The 13,534-nt window shown below is 32.9% G+C and overlaps 2 protein-coding genes across 4 annotated transcripts in view; one reads left to right on the forward strand and one right to left on the reverse strand.

The window, feature by feature from the left end:
• LOC116146810 (protein Brevis radix-like 4) overlaps positions 1–13,534 on the forward strand; it is a 31,545-nt gene that overhangs the window by 6,151 nt on the left and 11,860 nt on the right. The gene's annotated exons all lie outside the window — the stretch shown is intronic.
• On the reverse strand, positions 7,634–13,512 carry LOC116146808 (phospholipid:diacylglycerol acyltransferase 1-like). The gene is made up of 7 exons (XM_031432256.1): positions 12,718–13,512; positions 11,372–11,594; positions 10,972–11,255; positions 9,612–9,936; positions 8,975–9,234; positions 8,143–8,635; positions 7,634–7,983 (listed from the first exon to the last, which is right to left on the reverse strand). The coding sequence occupies exons 1-6, from the start codon at positions 13,161–13,163 to the stop codon at positions 8,152–8,154; spliced, it is 2,022 nt and encodes a 673-aa protein (XP_031288116.1). The 5' UTR covers positions 13,164–13,512; the 3' UTR covers positions 7,634–7,983; positions 8,143–8,151.

Raw genomic sequence — 13,534 nt, forward strand, 5'->3', positions numbered from 1 at the left:
TTCGAAGTATGGAGAGTTTAGTTTGTTGAAGCTGCCTGGAATCTCCTCGAAAGGCTTCTGATCTGATGTCTGCAACGGTAAGGGGGTCAGAGCTCCAATCAAATGATTTACGTAATACGTGTTTGGATGTTCGTGAAATTAGCCGCTACCAATGCAATAAGACATCAAATTTCACTTTCTTTTTATTTTTAGTAATTTCTTATAATTAAATATAAACATTTTGTAAAATATATATTATAATAAGAAAATAATAGTTAGTAAATTCTCGAATTATTCGTAAATTATATGCCACCCGTATAATTTGTATTATTCGCGAATTATATGCTCAGTCATTTTATTCGAGAATTATTTCCATATCGAATTTTTATCGAATTTTATAAACGTATTTTCACCATTTTTTGTATCATACCGTAAAATTTCCGTACATTTTTTTGCCGTACCCGTATATTTGAAATGTTATATAGATTTTAACCAAGTAGCCCATGAAAAGTGCTAAAATTAGGATTGATATTGCCGTATTTTTCAAATATATTATTGACAATATGTCATATTAAACCTGTATATATCCGTATCGTATTTTTTTATATCTAAATTTATGATCGAATTTTCACAAATATATTTTTTATCATTTGCCGTATCACCTATAAAATTTTCATACTATTTTTTGTCATATCCGTATTTACTAACTAAAATTAAACAAAAAAAAATCGTTTTTGTATATAAGTTTGAGTTTTGAGGGATATATTATATAGTACACCAAGAATAATATCTTTTCTCCTCCATATGTTCTAAGCACTCACGTGAAATAATTTTAAAAAAGTATTACTATGGCTACGCCGCGATTTAATCTCATAATCTTCTTTTATAATTCTAACATAACAATAAATTGACAATATCATTTCAGTTCTCACCACACTAAATATTAAATGATTTTGATTTAATAGATTATTGTTTTCCAACGATTTTTCTTTATAAGGAATTATTGTTCTTTATAAAGAAACAATTGATCATATCATTTTTTTAATGGAACAATCATTTCTATAATGAATATTGGTTGTCTCTAAAGAACGGCCATTCGTGTGGTAATACTAACTTTGTGTCACATTAAGATTGCAATTAAAGGTTGTGAAAATTGGTTGTAAACGGGATATTTTGTTTTAAAATAATTCTTTCATCAACTTTTACGTTTTTTGTAGGAAAATAATACAGTCACCGATGATAGTGCACCGAGACGTAACAAAATCTTGACCGTTGATTAATTTTAACTTAATATTAATAACGGTCATGATTTGTCACGTTATTGGTAACAAATTCAGTATACTACGTCGGTGGCTGTAGTATTACTCTTTTGTAATATTATCGGGTTTTGTGTGAATTGGAATGTAGTAACAATATATTAACGATGTTATATTATATTTTGTGTATTTATAATTGAGTATGGTGTAGCTAGCTTCACCTATTTCTAAATGAACTTTTTAGCAATAAAAAAGGCTACTTTTAGCTGTAATCAAATAATTAACTAATTATAATTTTAAATTAAATTCACGGATCTATAACTTTTGGAACTCACAATTGAAAAATAAGATTATCAAAAAAAAAAAAATTTCAAATTATTTTTAAAGTTACATTAATCCTGCATAGCCCTAGAATTGTATTTATATTAAATAATCAAATTGTGAAAAAAGAAAGAATATATATATATAAAAGAAACTATTTCATATAATATATATATATATATATATATAATATATATATATATATATATGAAAGAAACTTATTATATATGAAAAGTTTGCAATTTAATAAATACCCGCAGTGCCAGATTTAAATTAGCAAATTTGGGGTAACTTATCACTGACCGTTACCCCAAATTACTATACCCTATAAAATACTATAGGGTTAAGTATTTTATGTAATTTAATATAGGTAAAATACTATACCCCTCTAGGTCACCAATAGTGATCGATACCCCCTATTGGTGGGCATTGGTCATTTCTATCATTTTATCCATAGGATGCTCTATGATTGATATCCACGACACACAATGTTCTAAAACCCAACCCGTGTAGAGACTGGTTAGGCCACAAGGGTCTTGGGTCGAGCGGTTTGATCGAGGGTCAAACTGGTGTTTAAAGTTTTAAAATCCAATAAAAAATATCCCTAAAAATTACTACAAGTTCTTATAGGTTTGAAATCTTACAAAAACACCCCAAACACCAGTTAGTATATGCCCTAGGAACCAATCATGTCGTCGGTTCTAGGGTGTTAGTGTTTGTTATATATATGTTAATGTATATATTTGTATATACATTTTTATCTAATTAAAAATGTTCTTATATATATATATATATATATAATATATATATATATATATATATATATATATATATATATATATATCAGTAAGACATCTATAGTTATAATATGAGACAACTAAATTATTACTATAAGGAGGTTTAACTTAATAGAGATGATTATAGGGTTAAAAGAATTATTGTTTGATTCAAAAATTATTGTTGATTTCTTGTTTATAATTTATGTTTTAGTAGTATTAGGATTTCAATTCATTGTTTTATAGCATTAGCATAGTAACGAAAATGGATATCAAAGAGTAGTGCAAAATTGGTGATCAGATTCAAACTTCACTATAATCAAATGGATATTAATGTCTTCATCAATCATCTAAATGAGCAACAAGGCGTGTATACCTTAACCGAAGAAGAATTAATTATTGGAATTAAACAAGAAGAGTAAGGAGATAATCTAAGAATGATAATACGGAAAATATCAAAAGGAGATAATCCTAAGAATGATACGGAAATATCAAAAGTTTCATGCTAAGAGAAGCTCTAAATATGCTGGAGAAACTAAAAATATTTTGGCTTCACAAGAAGGTGTCTATGCTAGCGACTATTACATACCACAAGATAAAATGTGATAACAACTCTAAAGCTAAATCATTGTCCCAAACAACTTTAGAAATATTTTATTTCATCTTAAACATTTGATGTAACATAACAATATTTTTGCAATATACATAAAAATTATGTAAGAGCAAGTTCTTTACGAGACTTAGAAAAAAATATAACTTTTACAATGTGAAATTATTTCTTATTTATAACTAGCCTAAGTTAGGACCAAATTTTTTATGATTGCATTTATGTTATTTCTATATAAATTATCACTATGAATAGGTTATTATTTATATGTGCTCTGTGTGTGGTGTGGTGTGAAGTGTCCATCAAAGTATTCCCTACATAGATATATTAATTGGGAAGTATATTACTAGTAGGCATGTTAAAAGCCTCGTTGAATATCATGTAATGGTATTAGTATAGGTGATTATAAAAGTATATCACTAGGGAATTAGCATGGATAAGCGGTGTTAATGAACTGTTTATCGAAATGACCATTATAATGAATCACATGAACATTTAGAATTACAGTCAATGATGCATCATAAGATCGTACTGTGTACTGTAATCCTTAACTGAGATATCATGGTTGGATTCTGCATAAACGCATATGGTTTACATGGTGTATAAACACGAGGCTAATTATGTATGTGCAAAAAAATTAATTGGCCATGTGTATTTATGTGTGACGACAAGTGATGTATAAGATGAGATGTTGACTTGGTATAGGTTGATAAAGTTCCTAGACAAATGTCAAGAGACATTGGAAAAGAGAAATCTCCAGTCATGGTATATAAATGTTACCTGAAAGGTTATTTCATGGTGAACGTTCCATATGTATTGAGTGTCATTTAAATAAGATTAAGATAAAGATTTTGACATACATGAATCCATTCTTAATTGGGATTAGACATAGAAGGATTAATTACTCATCGCATATGTATAAAATGGTTCGTTTGAGTAAATCTTCATTGTGACTTAGGGGGTATGGTACATTGCTAGATGCCTATCATAATCGGTGGGAGTTTCGGTATAAAGAGTTTGATGAAACATATCCGAACAGACTACGATATTAAGCCTACGGCTAAGCCACAGTGAACCTAAGAGGTTACCCAAAAAACTAAGGAGAATGGAGAAATAGTCATAGAGAGAATTGATTATCCAAGGTTGGTTGGCACTTACCAAGGGCAATAAAGATATACATTATTATCATTGAATTAGATTCAATGGAGGGTTTATTTGTATTATGAACAATTTGAGAAGGTTAAATTGTTAAAAGGAATTAAGTGTAACTCTAAGTTATAATTAATCATTTCTTTATATTAAATTCTATTTAATAATGGGTTGTATGTAATATATAAACAGTTTAAGAGTAAATTGTTAATTATGATAAATGTTAATCAAATGTTATTATAAAGAAGTTTAATAACTCATAATAATTATGGAATTATTTACAACTGCAAAAAACATTATGGAATTATTGAAGAATGTCCAAAAAACAATTATTGAATAGTTTACAAGGCTGCATTATAAAGAAAATGATATCAATTTAGGGTAGATAAAAAATTTAATAACCCTAAATATCTCTTTAGCCTAATTCTTCTTTTACTAGTATGAACACTCTTTTAATTTCTTTAAATTAAAGTCTTCAAGTTGGTAAGGACTAAGGTAACAAGCTATACCTTACTTGTTTTCATTTGATTGAATTTTTTTTGCAAAATCTAATATACACATATAGTATCACATGATCATTCTCCATGCATTCCAACTTTCAACACACTATTGTCGGCGTCGACAAATAGGACATGTTTCTGGCGCATGACAACACTCCCCTGAGTCTTTGACCAAACCCATCTCACCCCTCCCCTGTTAGCTCCCCAATCGCCGGCAGCAGCATGCTTTTTTGGCGACTATTTTTGTGATTTTGGTCAATTCACTCACCGGAAATAACTATGTCGTCACCATCCTCTTAAAAAGCCCTAACATTCCAATCTCAATTGTTCGGATGAATACCTAATTCTAGGGTTTTGAATGAATAGGAAAATTTGTAATTCGACCTGGTGAAGGCCCCGAGTGCTAGTTGAACCGGTTCAATCGGTCGAGTGGGCTGGGTTCCTAATCATTGTCAACAATAGTCTTAGGTTTCATCAAAAACATCAAATTCTTTAATTTTCAGCATCCTCGATTAAAAATGAACTCAAACACTAACATTAATCACCCTCTAAATAAAACACTAAACTAACATGTACACATACTATTTGAATCCAACACAAATGCAATGGATTTTTTGTTTTTTTTTTTTTTTTCAAATATGTCCTGGTATTGGGGGCAATTTCATCCTTAAAAATTAGGAAATTAACAGTTGTAAGTACTTCACCTATCACAAACTCTACTATTTTCACACCAACGTAATCTCAAACTGCACATGCATTCAAGAAATAGCCAATAAAAACAAACCCACTTGGATTCTACTACCACCCATATCCAAATATAAACAAAACTAGAAAAGAAAAAGAGAGAGTGAAAGAAAAAGAGAAAGAGAAAGAAAAGAATCAAAAGAGCAAGCCAAGTGAAGCAATAAGAAAAAAAGAAAAAAGAAAAAGAAAAGAAAAGAAAGATGATAAGAATGAGAAAAACACAAGAGAGAGAAGAGAACCTTTGGGATCTGTTGAGACAAGAAGAAGCATAAAACGCAAGTGTTGGGAAGAGCTTGGGCATGTCTCCTTTCATGAAACTCTCTCTCTACCCACCAAAACCAAAACAAAACTATCTTCAACTCGTTTTTCTCTCTGGTTTCTTGGTTGTGACTGCCTATCTAACTCAATAGTCATTAACTTTTAATAATAATTTCCTCTTTAATTTTATTATTGATTAAGACAAAAACCACCCACCACCACCACTACTTCTTCTTTACCCTTTCTTTCTTTTTGTTTTGTGGTTTTTTTAATAATTTAACGTCATTTTCTTCTGTGGACCACCCAAACACGCCCTTCAACTTTTGGCTTTATCCATAGCCGCCCTTAACTGTAATGTGTTTCACATACCCACGCGCTTAGTCCATGCCCACTGTGACAAGTGTCACCTTTCTTTTAACTTTTTGTTCTATTGGTACGTACTTTTGGTGACGCGTGAGATAAGAGTTATCTATCGTCAAGGATGTAATAAATTTTAGAAAATTTTATTAAGTTTATCCCTGTTTAATGGATTTATTTTCGAAAATACCCTGTCGTCTATTAATGATGTATCATCAGTTCCGATGCGCACAACTGGACAAATGATACTGTATTAATATTTTTAATATTAATTTTTTTATATAAGTATATTCTTTCCACTCAATTTTTTTAATAATAAAATATCCTAGTTTAATTATTTTTGAGATTAAAGAAAATAAGATTTAAAGGATAATTAATTATTTTTTGAGTTTATTTGGGTGAGAAAGTTAATTGACTTTCATAATGTGTTCCTCTTCTTGTTCCTGGTTGGTTGTTTGTTAATTAGCGTGCTTTGGTCAGACATGATTTAACGTGTTTAGGTTTTGAAATTCAATTAAATCCTTGAATTAAGGAGAAAACAATAAAGATTAACTATTCTATCATTGTATTTGTATGATAATATAATACAAATACAATGTATTATTATAAGAATAATATTTTATCGTACAATTGTTAATACTATTCAATTGTAATTCCAAAGGGTTGGTTTGATGGTTAAAAAAATTTATTTTCTTCTTTAAATTTCTAAGTTTAAACCTTGAAATCACTTATCATAATAATACTGTGGTTTACCTAGTCATTTAAACTTGTAAAATGTTTAATGAATATCACGAATGGGTTAAAGTGAAAAAAGAAAAAATATAATTCAATTATCATATCATGTGAATTATTAGAAGCAAGGGTGATATTAACATTTATCAATATTATCTTGATAAATAACTAATACTTTAAATTTATAGAATATTCAATAAATTTTAAGAATCGATTAAGGTTAATGTAAATTGTTAAAAAGATATATATCATTCAATTGTCACATCTTTTGAATTATTAGAATTAACCTTGAATCCTTCGTTTATCTTATCTTGGTAAATGAATAATAGTCAAACCATCTTTATCACCCAATTTCAGTGTGATTAATAATAATCATCAATGTTTCTATTAATATTGAATGCGATAGACTTGATCACTTACAACTGCTTGGATTGAATCAATGTGAGTATAAAAGATTCGGAATAAGATATAACATGGAGGGTAATTAAGTAAATAGGGATACCTGAGAATGAATTTGTCGTATTGTGAATGTTGTCCTGTACAAGATAAGAATCAATAGCTTGTTGGAAAAAGTAATCATAGATGTTACCCTCACAACAGGACCAAACCTTTTACGAAAGCTACTGTCACAAAACAAGTGCCACTTCACTTCACCCCAACTCCTGGGCTGGTTCAAAGAATCACGCTTTCAATTAATTTTCTTTCTTGCATTACAATTTACAATTTTACGTGTTAGTAAAGAAAGCTTACTTGCACCAACCTCAGAGCTGATAGTCATAGATACCCAGTCAATTCTTTTTCACTTTCAGTAAGTAAACTGTCAATCATTTTAATAACCAAACAACCACTTCATGGTCCTTTCTTTACATTTTAAGATTCTTGTTTACACCAAAAAATATTCAAATATATAACGCCTGTAAATGAAACGCCAGAATGGCACAAATCAAACTCACACATGCTATAAAGAATCTTTATATAAATCAAACATTTACTAATCTCTAACAAATAAATGGAATATCCAAAATTTCAAGCCACTTGGACAAGTGAGTGAATGTGCCGGGGATACTGGGAGCCTTGTTTATGTGGCTCCTCAGATACAAATATCATGAATAGTATTCGGTGATTCCTATAACAATGAAGACTAGAGATGACTGTACAAATCTTTGATGCGGTTGCTTCCGCAACTCACTTCCGTTTCTCAAATTTTAACACTGCCACCAACAACATCATCAAGTAATAGTTCAACATTCATCAGGTGTCTTGAAGCACCGCAGCAGAATATTCCGATATTATTTTGGTCATCACTGAAAAAAGCATGGCAGGAAAAGTAGGTTTAATGACGAGACAAGCAAGCTACTAAAAGAACGATTAAAACTAACAATAATACAACCAAACAAGCAAATAAGTATCCTAGGCTCACTGATAATAAAGTTATTGTTAATGGAGACACTAGAAGTACTCACCATATGAATCTATAGCTGTAAGTCAATCTTTTCAGACCATTTGAAAATATCAGAGTAAACTTGATCTCCACCCAAGCGTTCTCCAGTAGCCCCAGCTGCTACTCTTAAAATATCCTCAATCAATGCAAAATTCCCCATTATATCAACATGAGCACCACTTTGGGAGCCTCGCCCCTCTAGAAGATTAGCTGGAGGAGCATGATCATACTCTCTTATGTAAGTACGAATGCCTGAAGGATTAAATCGTGTTTTCCCCCTCCATCCTTTTGCACCCATGAACCCTGCACTTAAAACAGGAACCGTTTCATCTCCATTGACAGAAAGAACTCCACCTTTCAAACAAGAATCTACACTTCCACCATCTGCAGAACTGTCTATCTGGAAGGGAATGTAGCATTCAGAAGCTGGAGTTAATTTATAGACATATGCTCTTTCTGTAGGGACTCCAACTCCATACATAGAATAAATCTCCATGTCCGGAGCATTTGGTAACCTGAAAGAGAAGCACAGAAGATTAAGCATCCATATTAATGTACAAATTGGACAAACAATGAACTTTAATCAGCTGTCAGAACCAGTTTTAAATGAAGGACCTAATGAAACTATTATTAGTTTTGTCAGACAAGGTGGGAAATTATTTAATTGAGCAGAGACAGTTTCCAATCACCAGAACATGTGGCATGTACACCTCTGATAAGATTGTATGCTCGGGTAATCAAATTCTTACACTGGTATATTACATTAGTGCAACTATAAAAAATTTCAAATTAGCTGATTTGTCATAAACAGGAACAATGAGCTGAGAATAACAAAGAAAAGTTGAAACTCTTACTTCATTTCTAAGGGGTTCGACCAGTACTTGTAGTGATTGTATTTCGGGTCATCCAAATTGTCAGCTATTCCATACGAAAATTGAGCACCTCCACGTGCCATCAACTTTGGGGCAACAAACTGTAACAGGTCCAAAATTGATCCAGCTGTGTAGACTTTGTAATCGGCAACAGCTTTAACACCCCCAACACCCATTTCATGGTACTCTGTCCATACATCACAACGGGTTTTATTCACAAGGTTACTACCCTTGACAGCACCCTGCCCATCAACAAGCCATTAATCATACAAGATTCCAATCAAGCAACTAAGAAAAGAATTTATGTCATAGCTCCAAGCACATTTGGGTACAATAAAACAATACACTGCCTCTCATAAGATTGGTGGAGGTTTCTAGCAGTTGAAATGAAATTGTTTTTCACGATTATAACATCTGATATAAAAACATTACTCTTACACAAAATTTGAGAACCAAAAAAAAAAAAAAAATGAAGGAATTGGTATCTATATACTAGTAAACTGGAATAGATAAGAAAAAAATCCTAATTATATTTAAAGTATGAGAAAAGAACAGTGTCCAGTTAGTTCCATTTGAGTTCCTTTTTAATATAATACCAAATTGAAACTTGCAACATTACCCTGAAATCCATTCTCTCAAACTTGGAGGAATGTGCCTCAGCCACATCTTTTCCAAAGGAAATAAATCTTCCATAATTTACTTTTTTTGTGCTAGCCAAATCCCCATTACCATTTTGGCGAGCAGTGCAAGTATCATTGTTCTTCAGCTTCTTTGCATTACAGTTATAGCCTCCTTCAGGTGACCAATCAATACCTCCCCATATAGTATCTCCACCTTTTGGGATCATTGACATGGTTGCATCCCATGTACGAGTCATCCGCATTATATGTTGTAAAGTTTGAAGACCAAACACGTCCTTATTCAAAACACCTGGTGCGAAAGCCCTGTTTTAGGATTTGCATTTCATCAAGAGTTGAAAACTGAAAGAATAAAACATACATGTTTTAAGCGTGAAGAATTATTATAGGTCATGAAGTCAATGTATTAAACACTTAAGCTTAGTAAAGATATAAGCGTTTAATACATTGACTAAGCTTGTGGTTACTTTGATTGCTGCAAAATCTTTAGAAAAGATATAAATTTTTTAAATCTTTGATTCCTGCAAAATCTTAAGCAAGTACTATTTCAAACCAAATGCTCATTGTGGTTACTAATTTCTTGCAAGATTGTTGTATAGAGGTACTTCATCGGCTATTAGTAGAGCAGAGTGGTAGAAGGATTTTTTAAGTCAGGGAGAAAGTTACTTGTTTGTTATGGGACAAAGTTCATTTCTTTGCTTTTCTTTGGGAGTCAGTTTCCGATGTTTTCAACGATCTTCCATCCCTCTTTTTTTTATTTACTTTTTACCCGAAGAACTAGGAAGCTATAGTTAGTTAATTTTACTTTAGGTCATTCCTATTTGTGATTTGTAAATTTGTAATAGGAAGTTTTAACCTTGTGGACAGCTTCTTCACTTTTCTATATTAATGAACTCATAAGCTCCTATCCATAAAAAAAAATGTTATGATAATTATATAAGAGGAAATACTATAAAACACCTTACAAGTCAACAGGGAACCAGCCTTTCCCATTGAGGAAAAATGAAGGTCTTTCAATAACTATGTTGTCATCTCTCAAGGAGGAGAAGGAAAAATAAGAAGAAAAACTTTCTGCTACTAACATAAGTGAATGCAACAAAACTTCAATGAAAGCCTAGGCATAAGTTGGGCTTAGGGATTGACACAGCTTGCAGTAGGTATTCACACCATGTTTAATGTTTTTACAGGATACCTAGACAACAAGGTTCCAGAAACTAGAAGATATGGCCCAAATCTCAGCAGTTCACCACTCAACTAAAGAAAACAGGAGGGCTCAATAAGACAAGTCATCACAAGAAACTGAACAGAACCTATACACATCAAAACAGTTCAGAGGAATACCTGGCAACAGCAATATCCTTGGCTTCAATAGAAAATAGTCCTGCCACGGCCTTTGGAACACCTAAAAAGGGTCCCCCAATGTTCATGACTGCCTTTATATGCTTAGCGCACCAATCTGATCCACCCCCACCACCCATCGGAGCTGGTGCCTCAACCCATTTCATAAAATGCAGAAAGTACAGGACACCCATTGAATGCGGAATAACAACCACCTTTTTCCCACCATTTGTAGCTACCATGAGTTCTATGTTACTTTTAATCCTGCTTAAAGCTTGGTCCCTGACCTGACCAATACAGTAAGCCATAAGAAAATCAAATAACACCAAGAGGACTATATACAATTTACATTTACTAGAACAAGATGACCAACTAGGGAGTGGATCTTACACAAAAACTGTACCTCAGTGTTCTGAAATGATATTCTCCAATCATATGCAGCCATGTACATGGTTTTCTCCTCATATCCAATACGAGCCAAATTAGCGATCAAAACTGCCCAAACAAAATAACCAGGGGCAAAGTAGTCAGCTGCCACTAATCCTGATACAGGCCTGACCCTTATACCAGAAGGGTCCAGTCCAGTTTCATTATCCAGAGACATGTGCTCAACCCAGCATAGTGGTCTGCATAATCATAGAGAGAAACACGAGGGAAGCAAAATTATCAATTGCAGTGCATCTGTAAAAACTTCATGTATGATTAAAACCTGAGAAATAGTAATCAGAATCAACGAGGAGACATTAATCAAAACCAGAAACTCTTAATCAAATTATGAACTTACACAAATAGTAACAGGCATAAAGTACTTTCTTTCTCTTTAATAATGTTTTCAGTTTTATGGGAAAAGTAAAACAAACTAAAATATTTACCAGGTCGAAAGAGTGGCTAAACAACAAACACTTGAAAACGGTACTTTGGCAATTTTACCACTTAAGATTCAAATAACATAGAAAACTCAAGTTTCCTCAACAAACACTTGAAAAAGTACTTGAGCAGCTCCTTCATATGTCGTTAAACAACTGATTTAGCATCCTAGAAGAACAAAGGGAAAAATCTTCCCCAAATTATTGAGCCATGTGAATAGAGGAAATCCAAAAGCTATAAGGGAGAATGAAGACCAACAACAGGTAGAATCTGCCTAATTGAAAAAAGTAGAAAGAAATTGCCTGAAGGCACACAATTCTACAAGCAAACACGAGCATTAAATCCTCAATAATGACCTAGGAATTGTTTAGTTAACACCATTATTGGCACGAGAACATCAACATTTAGAAATTCTCAAAAGCACAGATTTCATTCTTTTGAATGCAGTATACTACCACTGTCAAATGGTTTCAAATACTCCCCCATAGAGATTAAAATGTTGTCAACGACTAAAACGAAAACATATACAACATCATCACTCACAGCACACCAAAAAGTTCTTCTAGTACACGCCTAATGTAAAAAACTTTGTTTTACTAATTTATCAACCGATAAAACAGTTGTTTATGGTAATCAGTTACTATAGTCAGCTTTTTCTATACTAGCAACCAAGTAAGTAATCGAACACTGAGAGAAATCTGCATATAAAAGCAGCAATCCAGGGAACAACTGAGTCCACTTCCTTAAATATCAAGCAAAAAGACCAATGTCTAACTTTACGCCCACATTGACCAGTCATAAGTAACTACACCTCACTCACTTAATAGCTTTCTAAATAAGCGATTCCCAGAACACATAGCAAAAACAAAAAAAAGAAATTACCTTTTATACAACTCACCAAATGTGCCACCCCAAAGTCGCTTTCTAAACAAGCCATCAGCGCACTGGTGGCCCTCCCACAGCTCGAGACCACCTGTCACGATCCCAGGCACAAACACTATGGGATGCTTAGCTTTCAAGCCCTCCTTCCACAACTTCAGGCCCGGCGGGTCTGGTAACGGCCCCGTTATGGCCTCCGTTACGTACTGAGGTAACGATGCCGGCATGGCGTTGTATAAAAACAGTAAAAGCCACCAAGTGAGACATACGCAGCCAATGAACCAGCAACAGCTATCAAGACAAGACCATTTTCTAATTTTCTCTTCGTCTGCTTTTCTTTTTGATTCATCGTCTCCTTTTCTCTTTGATTTTTCCTGTTTATCATTATGGGAATCCGAGTTCTGCGATTTTGAAGTTTCTGAGCCCTTTCTGCGTCTAAGAAACGACATCGTTTGGTTAAAGCTATAGAGTGTAGGGTCAGATCTATAAATGCTCTGAGACTGACTACTGAGGGAGACACTTTATTTCATTATTAATTAGTCTGTTTTGCCGGTGACAGACTAACCGGCGGGATTGGCTCTTTTTGCGTCCTCTCTTTTTTTTTTTTTTTTTACACCTTTTCGATGAAACAAGGGTGGATTAATTATTTTCAGTTTCAGATCTCTGACGAGGTAGTATTTATTGTACGTGGCGTAATCACGTAAGTTCTGGAACAAGGTATTTTTTATTAGTTGTTGGGGCGGTGGAAAGACAATCAACGGAGTTGGTGTGAAAGATGAATGGGGAGGAGGTGACGTTATGCTCGAAGCATGGAGGTGTA

This window comes from Pistacia vera, unplaced genomic scaffold (assembly GCF_008641045.1).
Source record: "Pistacia vera cultivar Batoury unplaced genomic scaffold, PisVer_v2 Contig483, whole genome shotgun sequence".
Taxonomy (NCBI): Eukaryota; Viridiplantae; Streptophyta; class Magnoliopsida; order Sapindales; family Anacardiaceae; genus Pistacia; species Pistacia vera.